At 41.2% G+C, this 24,554-nt stretch overlaps 2 protein-coding genes across 7 annotated transcripts; both read left to right on the top strand.

Moving 5' to 3' along the window:
• Positions 1-638: 638 nt before the first annotated feature.
• Positions 639-14,943, top strand: c7h1orf53 (chromosome 7 C1orf53 homolog). 6 transcript variants are annotated; one of them, XM_061779449.1, is made up of 5 exons: positions 3,557-3,655; positions 10,532-10,639; positions 12,244-12,308; positions 13,268-13,363; positions 14,907-14,943. In XM_061779449.1, exons 1-4 carry the CDS (start codon positions 3,570-3,572, stop codon positions 13,276-13,278), a joined length of 270 nt encoding a protein of 89 aa, XP_061635433.1. In that variant the 5' UTR covers positions 3,557-3,569; the 3' UTR covers positions 13,279-13,363; positions 14,907-14,943. The 6 variants fall into 6 exon arrangements, with proteins under 6 accessions (XP_061635430.1, XP_061635429.1, XP_061635432.1 ...); XM_061779446.1 differs by lacking the exons at positions 13,268-13,363; positions 14,907-14,943 and adding an exon at positions 639-1,057 and having other exon boundaries at positions 3,554-3,655; positions 12,244-12,260; XM_061779445.1 differs by lacking the exons at positions 12,244-12,308; positions 13,268-13,363; positions 14,907-14,943 and adding exons at positions 639-1,057; positions 10,711-11,904 and having other exon boundaries at positions 3,554-3,655.
• On the top strand, positions 14,235-23,852 carry lhx9 (LIM homeobox 9). Its single transcript, XM_061779443.1, has 5 exons — positions 14,235-15,186; positions 15,961-16,163; positions 17,148-17,527; positions 21,430-21,632; positions 22,062-23,852. The coding sequence occupies exons 1-5, from the start codon at positions 15,004-15,006 to the stop codon at positions 22,314-22,316; spliced, it is 1,224 nt and encodes a 407-aa protein (XP_061635427.1). The 5' UTR covers positions 14,235-15,003; the 3' UTR covers positions 22,317-23,852.
• The last annotated feature ends 702 nt before the right edge of the window (positions 23,853-24,554 follow it).

The following is a 24,554-nucleotide window of genomic DNA, read 5'->3' as shown; positions in this document are numbered from 1 at the left end:
TGGTTTTCACTCATCAGACACTTCATCCTATACAAGAGTTATATAGTCTGCTTTGACAAAGATAATGAAGCTGAGTTTGGTTTGAGAGTGACAGAGAGGTAAGATACCCTCTTAGCAATATTATGGTTTTGTTTCTAGCATCCCGGGTTCTAATCGCAGCTCTGGCCTTCCTGTGTGGAGTTTCCATGTTCTACCCCTGCTTGCCTGGATTTTCTTCGGGTACACCGGCTTCCTCCTACACTCCAGAAACATGCCTTAATTGAAGGGTCTAAATTGTCTATAGGTGCGAATGTGAGCGTGAATGGTTGTTAGTTTAAATTGGGAACAGGCGCAACAGAAAATAATGGATGGATTGTTTGCAGTTATGTAAAACCTCCGCATCATACTGAATGGACTTCTAATATTTATCTTTAGTTTGATGCAGTTTACAATGATACAGCGCACTACCCTTCTGAACGTGTCAATCAAAATAGCCCTCAATTATCTGTTTTATGAGAGAACTGACACAGCCCTTGGAATATACAGTCATTTTTAAAGAAGATTGTGTGCCGTCTACACTGTTGTTCCTCAGACGACCGCGGGGGCGCTGTGGGTTCCCGAATGAATGCTCACGTGATTGTAAGTGACGTACATTTCAAACAGGAAGTGGTGCACTCAGTCTTGTCAAGGCAAAGCTATGCAAAGTCGGCAAGACGCGAATTGAAGAGAGAGAAAAAAACTGAAGCCTGTCAGGCATTTTAGTATTAAAGACATGTTTCGTGGATGTAACTGGCCATTAACACTCGACAATGCACTGCCAACGTTAAGTAGAGCGTTGCTCAGCAAAGTGACTCTCCTTCACGAACAGTGTAAGGAACGACTTGTAACAATGTCAAGCTATAAGCTGCATGTGGACGGCTCGAGACGACTGCAACCCACCGGCACGCCGACCCACGAAGTCTGCGGTGGGGCAGAACTATTAGACGCGTCGGAGAGCAGGACCGAGCCCCAACAAGCTAGTAGGCAGCTGACAGCCGAGGAGATGCTCATCCACACAGTTCACATAGAAGCGTGTCAGGTAATCGCATCCACTGAACGGGCTCATGTTGGTTTTGTGTCTGATAACTCGAATAGTTGTTCATGCATGTGCTTGTTTTGTGCATACATAAAAAAAAAAAAAATCAAACTAGTATTGAAACAGACTGAAACACACCCATGATTTGGAAATTATGTTGTAAAGCACACACACACCGGTCACAATGTCAGATACACGTTCACAGTGATGGTATCAGCAATAAGAACTGTATATAACATTATTCGTTTTAAAATGGTACTGTCAAAGAGATGTTTTTTTTTTAACATTATGAAACCTTGTTTGTCTATAGTGGAGGGCTGAAATATCATAAACTTCTTTCCTTATGATGTGGTGCAGTTCTACACAACTGCAAACTTAACCCACAGGGATGGGCATATTCATTGATTGTCATTGAGAATGATTTAGATTATGTGCAATTGATTGTTGATTATTTACCGGTACATCTTGAAAATGTGAGAAAATGGAGTGCAGTACTCGTCTGCAACCAACAGCTATTTATTCTGTCTCAACTAATTTGCAACCTGAAGAAGAGCATGATATCAGCAAAGACAGTAAACATTCACAGTGGAAAAACTATACACAGTTTGACCAGTTTATGCAGAAATGCAGATAATTCCAAATGGTTCAAATACTTTTTCTTGTGACTGTACGGTTGTCCTCTTACATTTTCACACAACATACTTTAATCATATCTAAAATAGAAATATTATAATCAATACTCTTTTTACATAGGATTTATGGTTGGGGACAAACTAGAAACTTGGAATCAAACCAGTAACCCTTCAATTAGTTGATTAGTGAACCCTGGGTTGGAAATATTATAGTAAATGGTATGGTGAAACCTATGAAGTTGAATATCTTTGACCCCAACATTTTTGGGGGCAGCCATGGCCCAATGCTTAAGATCAGCGCCTGCCACCGTGGGGACATAGGTTCAAGACCACGACCGGACCATCCGCTAACATCCCCCGGACTCACGGTTGTGGTGTCCTTGAGCAAGACACTGATAGCCCGAACTGCTCCCCGGGGGCTTCAGCTGCCTCCCGCTCCAGTGTGTTCCACTAACAAGTGTGTGTGTTCACTGTGATCGGTAAAATGCAGAGAACAAATTTCGTGTGCACGCATGCATGTTCATGACAATAAAGGTGATTCTTCTTCTAAAATCAATATGCTTCTGAAGTCACACAATACTTGTTGTATGTTAAACCTGCATGACGTCAAGCAAGACATTTTGGGTTAATAAATTGTAACTCCTGAGCAGTAATCCTCCCTAAATCTTAATTTTCCAATACGTTTCTCACTTATTGACGTTGTTGAGAATCTTTTATTGTTCTTCTATCTAGCCTTAATACTCGTTAACTTCTTTTCACTCTTTATGAGCAATGTTAAACGTAGAACGTTGCCTGTACAGTAAATGAAGGTTTTATGATGTTGGCAGATCCTTATTTCCTCTTCTATTATTTCCCATTCAGGAAGAAAAAAATAAATACAAAATCTGGACGAATCAGAGGTTGAACAATGTCCCGAAGCAGTTTGTGTTCAAACATAGTTCCGCTGTACAGTATGAAATACAGACACAAGTACAGATAGCTGGGATCTAGTCAAATATTTATATCCAGCATTTAAGCACAAGCTTGATATTGGGGGTAATTTTTTTGTTGGATCCATCATCTTCTTAAGGTCGTCTCTACTCCTCCATCAAGCAGAGCCAGTGAGGCGTGCAGTGGTGGTGGCCGTGAATAGGTGCACCTGCGTGCCTTGAGGCCTCTCTGTTGTAAATACTGTGCTCCTGAGTGTGCAGTGAAGTTGAGGCAAGTTGGCCAAGACCTGAGGAGAATGTGAAGGGCTGGGTGGGAAAAGCACAATGCAGAGAGGGCCCAGCTATGCCAGCTTCACTATGTGGTCGTGCAGTGCCATGTGAAATGACAGGCTGTGTCACCAAAAGGCCTGGGGCTTTTTTGTCTTTGTGGCCTGTCAAAGCTCAACAACTAGTGGGCTCTCAGTTTGAAACAGACTGAGAGGTGACATTTTCAAAACTTCCTTAGGGATGGCAGAGGAGTTCGGTGTTTTTCACTCACAGAAGGTGATTGCGTCTATAAACAGCTGGAGCATACCGTAAGAGGTTGTGTCATAAATATATATTTTAAATGCCCTGCTTAACTGAAGTAGATAAAAAATATGAATATTGGTGTATTTTCCATGGCATATTTTTGACTATTGAATAACACACAAATGTAATGCACCAATTAATTTATAATATCATACAAGCTACTGTTTTACATCTCTTTCAGTGTAAAGAGGTCGCCCACCACCCACCTCTCTTTATCCCAAAACAATCTGTTTATATATACAGTATATGTATATTTATGTTAATTTCAGTTGTACTTATGCTTTTTGTTTGAGTGTATGCAGGAAGCATACATCAGCGTTCATGTTGTGCCTTGCTCTAATTAAAAAATATCTGTTCATTATGTGCAGACAAAGAAGCAGGTGTATGTTGACCCTTCCAGTGGGTACAAGGTGTTCACAGAGTATGCCCACCTTCAACGAGGGAAGTGCTGTGGCAGTGCTTGCAGACATGTGAGCTCCTTTGTCTGCTTTTCTAATATCTTGTGTGTATTTTCTTTGTACTGCGATTTAATTCTATTCCAGGGATAAATTCCTTTTTTGTCACGGGCCACATCGAACTTATGACTTCCATCGGAGGGCCGTTATGACTGTGAACCCATATAAATGAATTCATCTCATGTAATTACAGAAAAAAATGATGAATAACAATTTTTTTAAATCAGAAGACTATAAAACATTTTCAACTATAATTAAATTTATTTTAAAAGTTGGAATGGTAACAAAAAAATGCTTCCAATATCGAAGCGTTATTACAGGTGAAGACAATTTGCAATTTTGCATATCATTTGCTTTCGCGGGCCACATAAAATAATGTGGTGAGCCAGATCTAGCCTCCTAGCAACCAGTTTGACACATCTGTTATTTTCTGTTCTGTCTCATTCAGTTCTATTATTGTTATTATTCCATGTGTGAATAACAACTGAAAAAAATGACGTTAATATTGTTCTACAAAATGCAGTACTTTATGAAAGTCTGGGGTCACTACTGGATTTGTTGTTTTAGCAGTACCGTACTGCCCATATACTGTATAAGGAGAATGTCACTCAGTAGAGCGTAAACCTCCGCCAACACTGAACTGTGATCAAAAGCAGAAAGAAATTAGCATTTGTTTGTCATTTGTTAGTTATCCGGCTACTTCCTGGTTCATGGAGAATGATGAATATTCTGTGGAGTGGACGATATTACTGGTTCAGTAGTGACTCAAAGGGTAAATCTAAATTCCATTATCTCCACACATTCCCACCAAAATAAATATGGATTGGCACTTGAGTTTCATGGAAATTAATTTTGCATTTATTGTGTGATCTAGGTAATTGTATCTGACCTACTTATTTTTACTGTGTAAAAATTACTTGGAAAACATTTGGCTGAAAAAGGTCAACAAAGAAAGCAGCGCTAGCGGTGGCATGTGGAGTTTCGCATAAAAATGTGTATAAATCACTCCTCATAATGACATTGTCAGCTGTCTGTAGTTGTGCAACTGATCAAATAAGTAAAAACACCACAACTAAAACACAGCTATTCAAAGATAGAATTTATATAGTTTAACGTTTGCATGCTTTTTATCATAATAATAATAATAATGCATTCGTCTTATGTAGGGATTTTCTGCGCACTCAAAGATGCTTTACAGTTTCACGCATGATTTATTCACTCCTCATTCATACTCTGGTGGTGGTAAGCTACTTATGTAGCCACAGCTGCCCTGGGGCAGTCTGACAAAAGTGTGGCTGCCATTCTGCACCTACGGCTCACCACCAAACATCCAACCACATTCATTTGTAGGCAATGTGGGTTAAGCGTCTTGCCCAGGGACACAACAACACAACATGCACTTGTGCGGGGATACAAACGGGTCACCCTCCGTTTGCAGGGCGTACTCTTACCCTCTGTGCCACGCCAAGAAATTTGCATCGTTTTATTTGTCACAATGAGTGAGTGGACCCACACCCAGCGAATAAGTCGGCTGTATAACACGGATTAATTATTTCATTCTCTCCTGCAGTGTCCATATGGCCAAATCAACGTGAAGGACCCTGCGATGAAGAAAATGTTTAATTCTCAGTTTTATGCATAGGTCCAATGTGCCAAGGTAACAGGTAGGCTACGCAAGATAACATTAAGAATCTAGTGCCTTGCTTTGAACCATTTTTAGCAGCATACTGAATGATGAAATTTGAGAAGTGACTGTGAAATGCTTCTTGTACATCTACAATTTTTCATTTTTCAAATTTTAATCATGGGAAGAGGAAACGATTGTTCTGTATAATCTTGTGAAAAATACAATTTCATGGTATTTTGTTTTGAAGCTTTTCTTGAATGTCCATTGGAATGCAGTGAGTTTCATTTCTCATTCCTTTTTATGAGTACTTAATTTCTGGTGGTATTTCACTTCTCTGATGTATTAACAAGGGTTGTGGGAGTATAGGGGTCAAAACTGAAAGTGCATTTTAGATGTTTGCCCTCAAGATAAAGGGCATATAAGAGAAGATAACAGTCGGATGTCAGATAACATCTTGTGCTCTTTTGCGTTGCATCTTTTATTATTTATTTTCTCCCAAATGTACGGGTGCGTGAGTATTAGCATCATTTGCAATCCACATCGGCTCGACTAAACTCGCTACCTTTGACTGAAATACTGTGTTGTTAAAAACAGGCAAATGCCAAGGGTCAGCCCTCTCACTTGGCTGTGCTGCTTTTACACCACTTGATGGAATCAGGCTGTTAACAAACACGCCACGGACATCAACAGCGGCCCCACTAGACTTGCAGCCTCCTGGCAACACTTGGCTAAAGCGCAGTTCCCTGCGGCTGCTCTCCTGAGCTGCAGCCTAATGAACTCTGGGGCCCTCCTTTCGCACTACTGCAGTAGATCAACTTGTGTTCAAGAGCATGCATAAAGGCTTATAAGAGCAGAACACCCTGTGGCTCCTAATGGGCTAAAATAGTAGAAAGGGTGCACTAAACACTGCACTTAGCAACCCACAGTTATAGCAGTGCGAGGTAAGGCCAAGAGCTGGCTCTGCACCACTTGCAGATATGTTGAGGAAAGATGTGAGGTTTGATTCGTTAGTGCATGTGGGAAGACAGTGCAATGGCTTCAGGCTCTGAGCATGTCACACACGCTTGCCTGACTCTGCCTGATTGGGCAAGCAGAGGCATGTGAGAGGATGTGTCTGTCGCCGAATTCTACAACTTTCACGGCCACTGTCCTCCTCGGCAGGTGGGTCCTAAAGGCAAGTGCTTTGGTGATGGCAACACAGGCCTGTGAGCAGCTACAAGGAGATTTGTGATCCCAACAGTGCTGGGGAGGACAGGTTCTAGGGGACGCATCATCAGACAGGATGAGAGGTGAATTTATATTGTGTTATTGTAAACTGAGGCAGTGAAGCGTGCGGCGGCAACATTCTACAGCGGGATGGTGAAGGTGTCACACCCATCAAGTAGGTTACCTGGGTTCGCTTGCCTGCCGCTCCTCTGTGCCTCTTGCCTGGGGACTGAGCTGTCGCTTTCAAGTAGATGCCTTGCCACTCAGGGCCTTGGCAGTCCTGCAGCCCAGACCATGAAATAGGCCAAATTTCAAGTCTGCCTCATCCCTCCATATCTTTACAATCCATTGATGGCACGCTTTGGAAGGTTCTTGTTCATCATCCTGTTTTAGTGCTACAAACAACACAGTAAAGCCTCCCAGCCTGATGGAAGTCATCCCATTCATACTGAGGATCTTTCCATAAACCTCCATTCGTTGATCACATCGACAATAGAAGACCATTGTACGGAGGGGAAATGATTACTGTACCTCTGACAAGGAATTCGTTTTCATCCCAAGAGAGAAAGCAAAAATCTTTTTTTTTTAGGAGTTTCATTCAACTTTTGGGATGTTTTCTGCATATACAAAGAAAGAACCCATTGCATTTAGGTGAAGACCTGGATAAAGTTGGAAGATTTGTACTGGAATTTAATTTCCCTTTTCACCATTTTCAGCACTGTAGGATTTTCCTGATGCACCAAAATGTTAATGTCCTGTTTGTCCATGAAATACCATTGTTCGTGAATTTAAAAGGATACTGCTGTAGAACAAACAGATCTGTATTTTTTTCCCGCCAGTGTTTTATTAAAGAAACTGATTTTCTCTTTTGTCAAGACAATCTCTGATTTTTTTTATTTATATATATATATATATATATATAGAGAGAGAGAGAGAGAGAGAGAGAGATTGATTTTGGGTATTTAGACCTCTACAGAGTGACTCTCTATCATGGACTTACTGTACAAGTGCCAATTTCATATTAAAAAAAATCACCTTGGTTTTATCATATGAGTGTCCAGATAAGGCCCCTCTGACAGCTACTTCTGTTTGACTCAGTTTTGTATCTGCTTTGTCCACATTTGGCTAAAGCAGCTCCCTTTCCTCTGATTGTTTGCCTCCGTGTAGAAGGCCCACTTGTGAGAGCACACGTTTATGTTGACAGTGCTGGCTCGGGAGGGAAAAGGGAAAGCGGAGCTGTTTGCTCGTGACGTAGATAAGTTTGAGAAATTTGAATTACCTGATTTCAGGGCTCTCTGCAGAAAAACTTCTGGAACTCACGAATTCGTAGACAATTTTAATTCATATTTCACGTTTCCTGAGGCATCATGGAGACAATATTACTTCCCAAATATTAGAAAAAGTTGGTTTGGCGAAATATGTCCCCTTTAATGACTAATTTCAGAATTCACAAGTTATCTATGGAGGTGTAGAATTCTGTGGAATGTTTTTAATCTACATCTGCTTTCTTTCATACTAATTTGTAATAATACCTTCAGATAATTATTATGCTTGACAAAAAATACCAAGCGAAACTACAGTACAGTCCAATGCATTTTAAACTAACACTTGTATAGCATTTTAGCAGTATTCCTTTGTTGGTCCAAAAATTACAGCAGCCAGCCATACACGAAGTGTTTCTTTCAGGCATTTTGGACTGAACATCTCTGACCTTCAGCTGAAGCATATGCTGCACCAGAGCAGTGTGGCAGCAACAAACCGTGTGCCTTTCTTCAGGACGATGGCACTAGCCGCAGAGAAAAAGAGAGCTGTCCAGTTCGTAACTGTGACCAGACGTGCTCCAGTCACTACCAGTTGACAGGCCAAGCAGCTCCCTCTTGCCTCAGCTGTCCCCACAGCCCTCTCTCCATCTCAAACAGGCACGGCAGCCCTGCGGCCAACGGCTTCGACCACAGTCACTTGCAGCATCTCCATCGCTGTTGGCAAGACTGGCCACATACTGACACACGCTTGGCAGGGGGGTAAAAAATAATTTGAGTGTCAGTCTTATGATTGCTAAAAGGAACATCAGTCCCAGCAATTGGCAAGGCCCTGCCTTATTTGTTGGAGTGTGTGCACGTGTGGAAGAGTCTTGATTTTCAAGCAGCATTTGAGCAGCCTTTCCATCAATGTCTGGTCTACACAGACAATGTCAGCTCGCCTCAGGGTAGCAGCCTGCACAGTGGTCATCTGGACAACCAGATCCCTGTGGTAGAATTAGTGATAAAAACACACACATGGCCTCTGTGTGACAGTCAGGGTGCCAGATTCCTTCGGACAGACAGGGCTGCAAATAGCACAGAGGGGCAGTTTCTCCCCTGGACCGCAACTGGTGCACACGCTGATGCCAGGCCAAGCCGTGGCCGCCAGATGAGCCCAGATAAAAGAGTCCGGGCCACTCACTGGCACCTCAATGAGGTACTGTTTTGGCAGGTTTATTTCAGCTGAGCCACATGCTTGGGCAGACAGAAGCACAGCCTGCAAAAACCCGGGGACCAAGAGGTCGTAGGTTTGGCACCCATCAACGAACCCCCCATGCAGAAGCCTATTTACAGAGCATGCGGTGTAGAAAGTGTCATTAGGTGCCAGATAGATGCCACTTAGTATCCTGAGCGCTTGTGAAGTGTCCTTGAGCAAGGAATTAAACTCCCTTCAGCATGGTGCTGACTATCTACCAGATTCATGTAGATTTGTACACTGGAAACTGTATGTGACAATCCCAGCCTCTATGCGTATTTAACAAGTCAGTGTGAATTGAATATCCGCTTTGGGGGGCAAATAAAGGCTGATATTTGTATTACTCCCATCAACGTGTTAGCAGCCACTAAAAGAACCATTGCCTCTTTATTCTACAATGGCTGTTAAAAGCAGAGGGACGTAGTCAGTTTGACAACATAACACCACATCCAAACATCACCTAAACCCGTGTGTCTACCCTGAAAAGCTTTGCTTTGTTATATCGCAATAAAGAACATCCATCTATCATGTTACCTTGTCCTTTCTAGTGTGGCCAGATATGGACTAATACGTGCACCAGCCCCCTGGAGGACAGGCTATCCCCAGAGGACACACTGGGAGTGTGTGGAGGTGGCGTCGGGCTGTTGGAGCTGTTTGTGTGTGTGTGTGTCTGTGGGGGGGCGGCAGCAGTTGGTGTGCAGAGACCAGAGGCTCAGACTAGCTAGTTAAGAGCTTCTCTCGCCTATCCTCCATCTGCCAGGGACTGGGGTTGTGATTTGAGCTCCAGCAGAGCAGAGCAGGGAGGAGATCGAAGGAGGGTTGGGGGGGAGCAGGAAGAGACAGAAAAGAGAAAGTGGAAGAACAGGGCAAAAGTGATGACTAGAAAGACGGGTTGGAATGAAATGCAGCAGGATGTAAGATGCTTGAAAAGTCCATTTAAAGCAACGCCCATTGACACCCAAGGGCGCCATGTATAAGAAAAAAATATTTGTATGTATAGTTCTTCGTAGTGACAACTAGGGATGGCAATTCCTCACGAACACGTCTATGTATACATAAGGCTATCCATTTTCTATTAAGTATATTCATTGCGTGCAAAACGTAGTGCTTGTGAATTATCCTGATGGAAGAATTTCACATTCTCAAAGGAGTCCTAAATAGGTAAAGAACTGATTTATACTCATTACTTTTGCTTGTCTTTAAGATCCATGTGTTATTCACCATGACATTGATGACAATCTCACATCATAACATTGCAAGCTAGTTTAAATTAAATCTGGGACAATAGCCCCTTTATGAGGTCTGTATCAAAATTCAATGGGTTAATTAACTTGTGTCAACCAATAATCACTGTTTGTGACCATGAAATATTTTCCTCAGTAAGGAGTCAAGTCTGCTTTGTTGTTTCCAGGATGTTTCACCCTCTTCCTCACACTCCCACCAAGGCACATGTGACTGGGATGCAGCTTTACAGCACTTCACTCCTCCCTCTGATCCTCCTCCTGAAAACCCACCACCACCCACCTCCCTTCACTTCCCTCTCCTCTCCCTCATTCTTTCAGCTTTTCACCCATGGCGCTTCGCTTCCACGGCAGATCCTGGGAGAAGCTTCCTGCCTCCTCTGCCATTCTTTTGGGAGGCACCAAGAGCGAGACTGAGTGTCACTTGAGGTGACCCAGAAATGATAACGCCTGATGAACCCTGGATACATGTGTGCTATGATAACCACTGTGCCCTACAGCAGAGAGCAGGCAGGCATCACGGTCGTTGCTGTGTCTGTTAAGGAGCCCGGTTGAACCGAGCCTGCTGCACAGATACCCACTGCGTGAGGCGATCATGCTCAGGAACCACAGTGTGCTCCATGAACATTGCAGTACGCACTGAAATGGATCTCAGTGCCGCTGCATTATTGATGAGCTACATACCAGGCAGAAGGAGCAAAGTGACTGTATAGCAGCATGGCACGTGTTCATTTATGCAAGCAGAAGAGGTGTAATTAATTGTCACCCTTTGCTCACAGCCCAAGTGTTCACCCAGACAATACTCTATTCGCTCCTTGTCAATTGAAATCACTCCACAAACACCTGCAAGTGTGATCCTGCCTCCAGAATGGCTCCTTGTGTCACGTTAACAGTTCAATTTAGGTGCATTGTCTGTGCACTTAAAGGTCTGTGCTATTTTATGACCATTGTGAGCATCCTTTTATGGCCTATTTTTTTTTAACATTACCCAGCTGTTTGGGGACATGAATATACAGTACATAGGCAAACGGAAAGGGGCATTTCATTAATCATAGTTGAGGAAATATTGTCTCATTTGAGCTCGGGTACCATGAAACCACTTCAAAACAATATTGAATATTCAGGAAACCAAAGGCTTGACATTATTGAACAGTTGTTAGTGTTTTACCTTTCCCCCCCCCCCCCCCCCCCCCATTTTCTTTTATTCATTACATACTGCAGCATGAGGCCAAAATTGTGTAGAATGGCAAATACAACCAACATGCCATATAGCATATATGAGCTACATTATTCAGGAGGGAAGGAAGGGATTTCTATATTTTATGCTTTTGGGGTAATCATTTATTTAGTACTGAGCTATGTAATGATGAATGCATTTTTTAAATTTGGAGTTTATTACCAATTGAAAGAAAAGTAGACTTGTAATAATCAATCTATGGGTGGTTTCGTGAGTTTGCCAACATTTGTTAGTGTTATGCAATACATAAAGCAGGCATATTTCCTTCATGTTGATTATAAATACTTAGTATACATTATAGTATACATCTGCATGTAAACATTCTATAGCGTGTGTGGTTTTTTGTTTTTGTTTTTTGTAACGGACCTGCAAGTGGAGCTTCCTCCAACATTGAGGCGTCATTTAGAGAATAAAGAGCATATTTTGTTGTTATGATTGGTAATAAAGGCCAAATGAATTCAGTGTCCTAATATGCTCTCTAAACCTTCGTATGAATGGTTAATGCTTGCCATAAGGCGGTAACAGATACACGATTGTGTTATTTAGCCCTTTTTAATTCGTGGCGACATCAGCCATCAGAAGCTCCTCGCGTGCGGGGAAGGCCATTGGCTTGCAGTTTTCTGTGCAATCGTGTGTGCGCCGTGTTGTGTCTTGTGCATGCCGGAGGAATATTTAAATGACTTGTGTTTTAATTGAGGCTGGAAGTGGAGCCGCGGCTCACAAACGTGGAACAGCCCCCATCTACCGGCAGGCAAGCAGTCAGCCTCTCTCTCCTCTTTCCTCTCCTCCACCGCAGCGCACAGTCCGGAGCGTCTCCTCCGCCTTGCGCATCGCGCGGCCGTCGAACCAGCACATCCTCAGGTAAGAGCCTGACTCCGGGCTATGTCTTCTTGGAATCAATATTAGCAGCCACGAAAAAATAGGACGGTATTAAGGCAAGGGTTAATGATAACTAACTGACCAATCCTCCTCAGAAGCACTCCTCTTGTGCTGCATTCGTTTTTTAATTGTTTAAATACATTGTTTTTATGATTGACGAATTGTTTTAGGTCACCTCAGGTAAATATGGAAGATGTATAAAATCCATTTGAAGAAAACAAATATTTTTCTTAATTATGGATACAAAACGTTTTTACGCCTTTTTATCAAATTATTTGGAAAATGTGAAATGCTTAAATTATGATAACGTAATTGCATGAAAATGCGTGCTTTTTATTTAGATTCATATATTTTCTTGTTTCATTATTTAAAAACAGTGGAAATAAGTTCAATTAACTCGCTCACTGTCTCCATTTCAATACATTTTCAAGAAATTCTATATTTTATAAAGGCGTCTTTGAGGCAAATTTGTTTTTAGGAAATACTGTAAGACAGTTCAGGCTTAAAGTCACTCAAACGGGCATTTCTGTGACATTGGGGCAAAAAAGCAAAACGAGCGTGTTTATTCACGGAAAATATTGCAATTTTGTTTTTATGCAAATCCCCAAACGATCCAAGTCCAATTGTGCCTGTGTGCTTCTCGCTGCATGCTCACTGACACATCGCTAAAACCTCCTGAGTCAAATCAAATGTTACCGCTGTCAAGTCGTCAAAAATGTCTCCATAAAATCGTCGTGGATGCGCATGACTTCAACTTATTTCTTTTTATCGCCGGAAATAAAAAGGGAGTCGTGCACATGCTCTATCGTACATACAGTTATTTTCTCACTGTCAGGGTGCCTTTGTCCAGTTAAAAAGAAGTGTGGTTTCTTTTTTTCCCCTTTTCGCTCCTCTTTTTTTATTTTATAATTGTTTTTATTTTGCTGGCGGGACACTGACAGTGTGCAAATGAAGGTTCATTTAATTCAGGTCCAAAAGCCGTCCGGGAGGGTTCAAGCCTTCATGGGGCCTCCAATTAATGGCTACACAACTTGATGGTAGGTGGGGGTTGGGTGTGTGTATATTGGCATAATAATGTAACGTCTACAAATGAATTAAAATATATATTTATGTTGCCCAAAGTCGAGTAATGCACAGTCATTGTAGTTTTTTTGTTTTGTTTTCATTTTATGGTGTGTCTCTGTTAGACCATATTGACATTTTATGACACCATATTTGGACTACATGCATGTAGGCGAGCTTATTCATAATAAAATAAAGGAAAATCTGCCTGCACTCCTTTATTTTTGTCTAATAATTTGCGTTACTTATTTCCCCCCACGCCTTAAAGTTGACACATATTAGACTTAATAGTGTAATCTCAGTGATGCCTGCATGACGTGGATCATATTAAGTCAATAATAAACGAAATTTCTGAAAAGAGGTGATAACTGGTGGGGTACCCCCCACCCCCTCACATCGTTACCACGATATTATTTTTCATTTCTGCCATACACAAACACACACAACACTCGCCTGGCCTGTTAGCTACGTGGAAAATGTTACTCCACTCGTTCTCTTGTCTTTAATTAAGTCCCACTGAAAGTAAACAAAGGTGCTGCATGGCCCAATTCCCGAGGAAGAGAGAAAATAATGTAATGTAATTACAACAGATAATCGAGGTAATATATATATATATATATATATTGTAATAAAATTCAAATGTAAAAAAAGAAACTTATTTAACGTGTGTTTATTCAGAGTGGCAATGTAATTGCTATGAGATATATCAGTGCTTTCTTTGTGATAGTTTTAATTGAATCAGGCCCCGCCCACTTCACGTGCACACTGAAACAACCAAACACTTGATTGGACCGTCAGATTAATTATTTTATTATTATTGAAATAGTGATCATTCATCTGAATAGAAGCTTGATGGAACCTATTCATTTTCTATATGTAAATTTTGTATTTTATTTTTGTACAACTAACGTGATGAACCAAACGACTATATGGCATCTAAGCAGCGACACGGTGACTAAAAGTGATGTAAACAAGCTAATATCGTAAAGTGAAGCTGTGCGCAGGCAGACTCGGGAGGATATAAGGCAAGAAAGACACTTCTTTGTTGGGCAATAGGAATGAATGGCGAGGAAGAGAGAGCGAGAGGTAAACAGAGAGAGAGAGAGAGAGAGAGAAACAGAGAGAGTGCGAGAGAGATGGGGAACTCCTCCTACCAAATTATTCAGACTGGGCAGGCTTTGCTCTCTTCACAAATACGACACGGTGCTCAAATGCAGGCAGTTTCAATCTGACCTCCAAACACCAAGGAGCCCTGACTGGGAACTTTGGAAGTGGGGAAAAAGCCGAAGGTTGTGTCATTATTTTTGGCCACACTGTAGCCACCTCCCCCCTTTCCTTCCGTTCACCCCCTTGGACTTTATATATATATATATATATATATATATACATATTTTTTTTTAAATCTGGATGAGAGACATTCTGGAAAGAAGGAACAAGCTGGTTCACTACCAACACTCGTCCCACCCATGCTCCTGCTGCTGCTGTAGTTTTTCCTCCAGTTTTTTCTTCTGCTTCCAGTTGCCTTTGCACGCAGTGGGCCGGGAAGTGATCTGCCTCTCTGCATTTTGGATGCGCTGAGCCGAGCCAGCAGCACAGCAGTCCGGGTCCACGGTATATGGAAGTGGTGAGCTGCAAGGCAGAAGCAGCCGCTCGCACGTTGCGCCCTGCAGGACCGGGAGCCATGCTTTTCCACGGGATCTCCGGGGACCACATCCAAGGGATCATGGAGGAGATGGAGAGAAGGTCCAAGTCGGAGTCTCGCTTGGCCAAGACCATGCAGATCAACGGCAGAGAGACGGTGAGGCCAGGTCTTTCAATCAAACTGTAACCGTTCCACACCCAGCAAGGAAATACACCGATATTTTTGAATCGCATGGCATTGCAGTTTCAAATATTTTTTTATTAAACTAGCAGCAGAGCAATTTGAAATTCTGACGCTGACACATCATTGGCGTTTAACAGTCTCTAACAACATAACACTTTTACAGTCTTCTGCTTCACATGCAGAACTAATATAAATTGTTGTCGTCATAACGTAACACAGTTAGCAATTCGTTTTTTTAATTTGACCAAACATAATATAAGGGATCTAGTGGATCTACTCGGTATATTGTGCACATTGTTGTGATTGTAGACATGACAACATTTGCCCCCCACCCCCACCCCCACACCCATAAAAAAAAAAAACAACCAAACAAACAAAAACCATTGTGCTTATACAGTATATTGGATTGGTAAATGATGCACATAAAAATAAAGTCTGCATATAAGATTGGTTGAATACGCTGGCAGATTTTTGTGCATAATAATGGCTATTTTGTATAATTTTATGTTACGGGGCCAGCGTTGTCTCGCCAAGGCCATACTTCTTGGCTTATACAAACTTTTATGAAAGATCTATGACAATAATCAAATATTACTTAAATGCCGCCATGATTATTTTATTGCCAATACGGCAAAACGTTGTTTTTTGTTTGTTTGTTTGTTTGTTTGTTTGTGTTTGTGTGTGTGTGTGTGTGTGTGTGTGTGTGTGTGATGGTGTATTGAAGAGCTTCCCCGTTTGTGTATCCAGACCATGCCCTCCATGAGCCCGGAGAAGCCCGCCCTGTGCGCCGGCTGCGGGGGCAAGATCTCGGACAGATACTACCTCCTGGCCGTGGACAAGCAGTGGCACCTGCGCTGTCTCAAATGCTGTGAATGTAAACTTGCGCTGGAGTCGGAGCTAACGTGTTTCGCCAAGGATGGCAGCATCTACTGCAAAGAGGATTACTACAGGTAAAAGGTGTACGCCAACGACGAATGTTGGCCAAATTCGCCCCGTTAAGCGAGATGTGTTTCCAACAAATAGATGACAAACGGATACAAATGGTCACTTTGGGTTTCTATTTAACAGGCTGCTGCTTTGCATTTGGGATGTTTGGCCTATGAATGCTTTTAAACGTAACGTATGTGTAAATCCAAAAACTTTACACATTAAAAAAAAAAAACAACCACAATAGTGGTAGTCATAGTGAAATCTGTGTGCTTGTGACATATTATCCAGGATAAAAATAATGTAAAATTTGAGGCACTTAAAGGTAAATATGTAGCTTGTTTCTTTAAATCGCCATCTTTTTGTGTATGCTGAATGTCAGGGAGTTAGCAACGATTGTGGCGGGGGGGGGATTAGCTCACTTTTAACATGCAGAAACAATGTCAAATATTTTTAATAAGACGACACACCTACGTTGAAGACTACATTTGTGACATAAAGTCGAATTTAAGTACAACGCTGTTCTAACGAGGGGTTTCCATATTAGCACCGCATGCTAATGTCCAGGGAGCCTTCACTTCAATGCTGCAAATTTAAAGACATATCAAAATCACTCTAACGCCGCTGCTACTATTTAACGAATCCGGTTTTAATCACTCTGTGGGGACTTGTTGTATTGTTTAGCAACATTACCCCCAAAATCCGACCATGTAACAAACATGTCAAGCACAACTGTGACTTTGACGCTAATATTTGTATTTTTTAAATTTATTATTATTTGTATTATTATTTGCTTATGTGACACACATTATAAAAGAAGACATGGCAGCAACAGTCATTATTTTTTTAGCAAACCAAACCTATTACAAAAAAACAAGTTAGGAGAACGTTGAGGGAACCAAATATGTAAGCAGACGTTTAGAGAACGTTACAGAAATGGTTAGTAGGGATGTTATGTTTGTGCTCCCCGTGACAGGAGTGTGTTTCTGACGATGCGTCTGTTCCAGAAGGTTCTCGGTGCAGAGGTGCGCGCGCTGCCACCTGGGCATTTCCGCCTCGGAGATGGTGATGCGCGCGCGAGACTCCGTGTACCACCTGAGCTGCTTCACGTGCACGTCGTGCAACAAGACCCTCACCACGGGCGACCACTTCGGCATGAAGGACAGCCTCGTCTACTGCCGTCTGCACTTCGAGAGCTTAGTGCAGGGCGCCGACTACCACCCGCAGCTCAACTTCGCCGAGCTGGCGGCCAAGGGCGGCGGCGGCGGCGGCGCCCTCGGCCTGCCCTACTTCAACGGCACCGGCACCGGCTCGGCGCAGAAGGGTCGGCCGAGGAAGAGGAAGAGCACCGCCAGCATGGGCTTGGACTTACCTAGCTATAACACAGGTGAGACGCCCTCACTCTGCGCACGCACGATAGGGGAAAAACAAAACAAAAAAAGCAATAACAGAGTGCAAAAAGGACTTGCTAAAAGTTTGCACATTCCTGATTTGCCAAATACAGCACGAGAAAACGTGACCAAAATCTCACTTCGGGACAAAACAAGTTCATTAAATTAGTCTTTACCAACTCGTAATTGCGCCAAGGCTCATTTTCCCCCCAAAAAAGGAATTCAAATAAAATCCAAATCTTACAATAGGCGAAGACACTGGTCACTGTTCTGTCTGTCTCTATAAATCACTGACAATAGATAGCTAAATGATCAAAGATACATTATTTGGAGTTAATAATTGTCAACTTCCTACAATACATCTAATGATCTCTCACAACACAAGAAAAACAACCTAACAAAAATATCTTCCTGAAATTTTTCACATTCCCAATTTTTCCGAACACAAACAAGAAAACGTAGCCAAAATTGTCTTGGTGGACAAAAGACGTCAATAAATGTGGTGTTTGCCAACCTGCACTGCGCCAAAGTACAATTTTACATTTAAATAAATCTCACTGCACACCACCACAGAAGAAAATTGTCACAAAAAGTGGATCCACGTGTTAATTGCCATCCAGTGAAAGATAATCTAATTGTTCTGCCTGTCACTGTCATAAAAAGATGATAAAATATATATTATTTGTAGTAAATACATTTCGGAGTAATTAAGTGAAAATGCACAATTTCAGGTAACTGATGATCTTCTCACGACATGCATAAGAAAAACAAATACACAAATACCTTATATAGAATAGATGGACAAACAAAGATACATTATTTTGTAGTCAATAAATATTTTGGGGACTAATTTAATGTAATTGCGCACGCCTGATGTTACTACAACAATAAAAAAAAAGATTGCAAAAACAACCTAGCAAAAATAACGTCCGAAAAAGTTTTTACATTCCCATTTTTTCCAAACACAATAGGAGAACCAAAATCTCACCCTGGACAAAATAAGTGAATTATAATCGGTGTTTCCAAACCCTTTTTGAGCCAAGGCACATATTTGACATTGGAAACAAAATCTCACTGCACACAAGCAAACAAAAATGTCACAAAAAGTGGCTACAGTACACTGGGTAATTGCCATTTAGTTGTTCTCCCTGTCACTATACGTCGCTGGCCTAGATAGACCTACACAGGTCTATTATTTGCAGTCATAAATCATTTTCGGACGATTCAGTGAAATCGTCGCAAATTGCTGCGACACACCTGATGATCTCTCACGGCACGTTGGTTGGGCAATGATTGAATTAGATGATGAGTTGAAGTATTCATTTATGTAAGGGCTTGCATGTCTGGGTGAAATGCATCTCGGGGGGGGTCGCCTGTTGTCGCCAAATAATTAATTTACTGCCATCCGTTCACATGTAAATGTGCAAACGTTACTGTTCTTATTTGGTAAAATGTATACAGAATAATGTAACAATAAAAATGGTAAAATGTATACAGAATATTGCAAAAATACACACTTTTTTGTCTGCTGTCGGTGAATATATATATATATATTCTCCCTGCAGCGTCCCAATTTTTTCGTGTTGTCTCTCTGCGAATTAGTGCGCGCTTGTCATTGTGCGGCCGAGTTCCCCAAGCCTTGTTCCCGATGAATGAATGAATGGGGGGGGGGGGGGGGGGGAGGGGGGGGTGAAGAAGGGTAATCTGCGCGTTAATTGTTCTCCGTTAATTGGAAGCGACGTTGGAATCTCGGGCCTCCAGCGCTGCGGCCGGGCCGGGCCACGTCGGGCTTGCGAGTGTTCTCAGGCAGGGCGACTGCATGCCAGGGCTCCATGCATGAACCGCATACTGCAAACATGATTCCGATCCCTTTATTCCCTTGTGCAAATGCCTGCTTTTCTCATGGAGCAGTAGGATGTGATTTTCAATCGCGGAAGAAAAACAAAATGCACGCTTTATTCCATTGTTATACAGAAATTTTTTTAGGCTACTTGATTTTCCTCATTTCTGCGGCGTGAATCTATTTTTAAACGAAACGCTATTATCAACGATGAATAGTCAAACAGGATTATTAAATATTAACTCCAAAAAGGAACAAATTAAATCAGTTTGCGTGTGTAAAAACCTTTGACATCCTTGTCATTGTAGTCTCCCCAAAACGTTCTTGTTAATATCCATCACTGTGCACATCTAACTAAACCTCACATTTGCTACAAATAGGATCCGATTCCGCTGTTGTTTTGATGTTATTTGTCTCAAGTGAGCCTTTTCTTGCTTGTTTTGAACACGTCGAGCTGAGTGGGTCTACTGAGTATTGTTATTCCACACCTCTCCATTAGGTTAGGTCTTCTTTGGATACAGAGACCCCTAGTGGGTAACTGTTATAAAACAATGCGTGCTCCAGATGCCAATAATCTTCATTTTAATAGTGTGGAAGGGTGCCAGGCAGAGCTAGAATAACATGAACCCTCACATTATGCCAAGTATAATTGCATATGTTATTATTATTGTTTTTCATTTTGAGCCTCAAATTTACAGTAAAAGAGTAAAACAATGTGGTCAACGTGTATGTTAAAAGTATGAGGACAACAATGTAACTTGTTGTCCAGTGTCATCCATCCACGTTAACCTTATGTGGCAAACCAGTCCGAACCAGTTTAAGTTGTGATCACAGATGACATTTATAAGGCACTGGAGGCGTGTGTTGTTATTTGGAATCGTGTGCCACACATTGAATGCATTCATCCATCCATTTTCCATACCGCTTATCCTTGCGTGCATTCAATCCATTACAATGTTGTAGAAAAAAGTTCAAAAAGTGAAACTTGATGCAGGGTGTCCCTAAAAATTGACATTTTCATTTCTGAATAACTTCTTCTTTTGCAAGTGAAATGAAATAGGCTTCCTGTTGAGGACGATTTATTGATTAAAATTGCAACAACATATTCAGACAGATGTAGGATCTATTTAGATTTCAGAGGGGCACAGATTTAATTTTGCCCAAATTTTAGCTGCATAGAAGAGCAAGTGGACATTACTGTAATGTTTTTTTTACACCCTGAGGAAAAAAAGAGAAAAAGTACTACATTAGTAAAGTAGCAATATAACTAACACTGTGGTTAGTTTTCACACATCTCACTAAAATTTGAAATCATTTGACTGACGGCATTAGGTTGTGAAATGATGGTGGGGGTGGGTTGGGGACATCCTGTGTTTTACAAATTGGGAAAATGTGTTTTACACATGGGGAAAATCCTCGTCGGTAGACCATTTCCTACCCAATTTCCATTTTAAAAATCATTTTGACTGTTTATTATGTCATATTCTCATTTCACAAGATGGTGAATTTTGGGTTTCCATTATCCGTAAGATAAAATCTTCAAATAAAATAAAAATAATCAAATATCTCACTCTAAGTGTCATGAATCTATTTACAATTTATTATTTGAACTTTTTGAATTTAAATACTGCAATTTATTACATTTTCCACAATATCCTAATTTATTGAGACACACCATTATTATTGACATGTTTTTTTTTAGACCAGCGAAGTTATTGACGATAATGTGGAATGCATAATGTACAACTTTGTATTACACACGGCACTGTATAACATAATCATGGAATCAATTATATCTAACTATTTCGCAAATCATCTTTATTTATAAAGGACTTTTTAAAACTGGAACAATGTGCTGTACTATATATTGAATGAATGTCACTTTTTGAATTGAACTCTTGAAATATGAACAAAAAAAAAAAGAGCTGTGATTTTCTCATTTATTGAGACGCACCTATAGTATAAACCCACCGGCAGATGTAATTGACGTACGCATCCGAGTGCACAGACACGCAAACATGTTCAGTGTTGATGTGGCTCTGTGCTCTGCACTCCCAGGCTGCAACGAGAACGACGCGGACCATTTGGACCGGGACCAGCAGGCCTACGCCCCGACACAGAAGACCAAACGCATGCGGACCTCCTTCAAGCACCACCAGCTGCGGACGATGAAATCCTACTTTGCCATCAACCACAACCCGGACGCAAAGGACCTCAAGCAGCTGGCCCAGAAGACGGGCCTGACCAAAAGAGTTCTGCAGGTAAGCACTGATCCATTTGCCTTTCTGCACCGACACCCTACTACATGATCCCCTGTCATTTCACCCAAGAACTCTTATTTTTTTTTAAATTTTGTTTATTTCATTCAGCCATGATGGATTGGTCGTTAGATGGGTGTTTTGGCTGTAAAGACGCGTGAATGCTGTTTTTTGAGGCAGAAAGTAGTTGATTAGTGTATTCTTTAAAAGACGAGTGCACACGTGTTTTTTTTTTAAATCCTAAAAGATGATCTTTCCCTTTTCATTTCTGTACTAAGATGAGGAGCGGACATAGTTGTCTGGCACCTTCAACTCCAAATATATTGTGTCCACCATTTATGTTGATCTGCAGCACTAGTTATGTACTCTGTTTCTTGAAAGCAGTCGTGCATAAGCACAAAAAGTAAAAGCCACACTGGCATTGGTTTGCAGGTTTGGTTCCAAAACGCGAGAGCCAAATTCAGAAGGAACGTTTTACGACAGGAGAACGGAGGTGTTGATAAGGCTGATGGCACCTCACTCCCTCCGCCCTCGTCCGACAGTGGGCCCCTGACCCCCCCCTCCAGCGCGGCCACACTAACAGACCTGACAAACCCCTCGATTACTGTAGTGACGTCCGTCACCTCTAGTTTGGACAGCCACGATTCGGGGAGCCCTTCACAAACTACCTTGACGAACCTTTTCTAACAAGATAGTAGACTGCTTCTTTTTTTTTATTTTTTTTTTTAAATCATTAATTTCTCTGATTTAGTTTTTTTTCCTCTCACTTTTGAAATTGACCTTTAAATCAAGCAGAGATGTCTCCTTTGAAGAGAGCGTGCAAGCGCAAGACGAGCAGTGGCCACATCAAATTATTGAAGAAAACGTGTAGCATCTGACACCACATGGCAGTGAGTGACTGTGGAAAAGGACTTTAGGAAAATCATTGGGAAAAACAATAACTAAAAGTTTGTACATTTCTATTGAATTATTACAAATTGAGCCCTTCTTAATTCATGCTTAATTGGTGAATTAGGCCCTCAGAAACCTGTAATTGCATGCTTCCAATTCAATTTTTGTTTCTCTTTTGAAATAATTTGGGAAGCAAACTTGTAGAATGTTCTGTATATGGGTAAATTATCCAGAAAAGAGTCTTTTAATTCTCTTTTTGAATGTCTCCCATCCATATGACAGTTGATTCAGACTTAAGGATTCACGATAGAAAGAACAATAACATATTTTCTGACTTGATCCAAACATTGACTGTGCTAAGTGTTAACAATAATGCCATGAGAGCAAATTTTTTTCATCGTTAAGACAACAAATTTGGATAGGAGAGCAGTTTATGCCCTCTGTTGGAATCAGCTGACACTTCATGTTGCCCTGCTGGATGAATTGCAGTCAAATTGATTGCAGTAAATTCATCAGCAGATCGAGTCAATTGCACAGAGCCCCCCGTAAAAAGTGCATTATTGTTTTATCATGTTGCTCAGGGTGAAGTTTTAGTGTTAATGAAAAAAGGAGTGTAGTATACTGATTAAGACTGGATTTGTGGAGCTGGCATTGAAAAAAATGACCTCAGATACAGGTGGAGTTCAGTGCAGGTGGAATCACAGTCCATGTTTTCTCCTGACATTGACTTTCTCTAACGCCACTTGCCACTGATCAGACCAAAAAAACAAACCACGTTTCTTCTGGCTGAAAGGTAGTGAGAGAGAGAGAGCAGAAGACAATTTTCCATTGTGCGCATCCTAATTTGTTCTACTCTAGAACAAAGTGGTACTCCGAATCTACTTGATGAAGTAGATGCCTAACTCAGTTCTACTCTATGTGCCTTATGCGATAACTTGGGACAAAAGGTTGTGGAATTCAGGATTGTCTGTGTTCTTTGTTAACTGAGTCACACCCTTTGGACGCCTCACTAGTTTTGTACTGGTTTGCATCTTATTTTCAAAGATCTTTTTATGGTGTATCCTGTTTTGGGGAAAAAAAGAAGGGGAGAGGGGGCAGCGATGTCATAGAAAGCATTTGTGCACTCTTTCAGATATAGTTCCAAGAACCTTATATATTGATCTTCGTGTTAATAGTTGAGTACAGTAAGTGTTCTATCAAGATTGTCCATGTTTCCCTGTTTCTTGATAAAGATGGTGTATAGAAACTATTTCCCCTTAAATATTTATGGACCAAACGGTTGTTATATATCTTATTAAGTTTGTGTGAATAAAAACAATACTTTGCTTTAAATGGCTTTTTATTTTTCATTGCACTTGCCATTTTTGTGTTCCTTCTTGAATACAGTTATTGTTTGTCACATCAACAGCCGAGAAAGCTTTTGCTAATCAGTGAGCACTTGACTTACCGTCGTTCCTCATTTTTGCTTCCATTTTAATTTCTATTTCCTCTTTTATGATGTTTATGGTTTTTGACGTAATGCCCCATGGATTTGCATCCAAACCCTGCAGTCAAAAAATTTGAAATTTGCTTTTTAGTGCATGATCATGGCTGTAGAATTTGAGTCGACAGAATGCTGCAAAGCATATATTTACATATGTACTATAACATGGTAAACCTAAAATGAAGTCAAAATCAATGCAGACCTCGTAAAAGCCAGGTTGCTCTGTAGTTAATATATTCTTACTCTATCATTTCTTTCAGGGAGAACAAATCTTGGGGCATTACAGCCATACATCCCGACGTTTGAAAATTCCCTAAAGTATTAACAGAAGGGGGAAACTTTGATGGGAGTTCCTCACCATTGAAGACAAAGACAATATTAGGTTAAGATGATATAGCATATTGAGATCAAATATTCAGTTGAAAGTGTACAGCAGATGTTGTTGGCCACACAAAACATGTGTTGTTTGAATCTATCAACTAAGGAGACTGCACCATGTACAGTATGAGACCAATGATGCCACTGAACGTCTGTATTGGAATGACTCATGC

The sequence above is a fragment of the Phyllopteryx taeniolatus genome, chromosome 7 (assembly GCF_024500385.1).
Source record: "Phyllopteryx taeniolatus isolate TA_2022b chromosome 7, UOR_Ptae_1.2, whole genome shotgun sequence".
NCBI lineage: Eukaryota > Metazoa > Chordata > Actinopteri > Syngnathiformes > Syngnathidae > Phyllopteryx > Phyllopteryx taeniolatus.
Note: the sequence above shows the minus strand (reverse complement) of the source record. Positions and strands in the feature narration are given on the sequence as shown.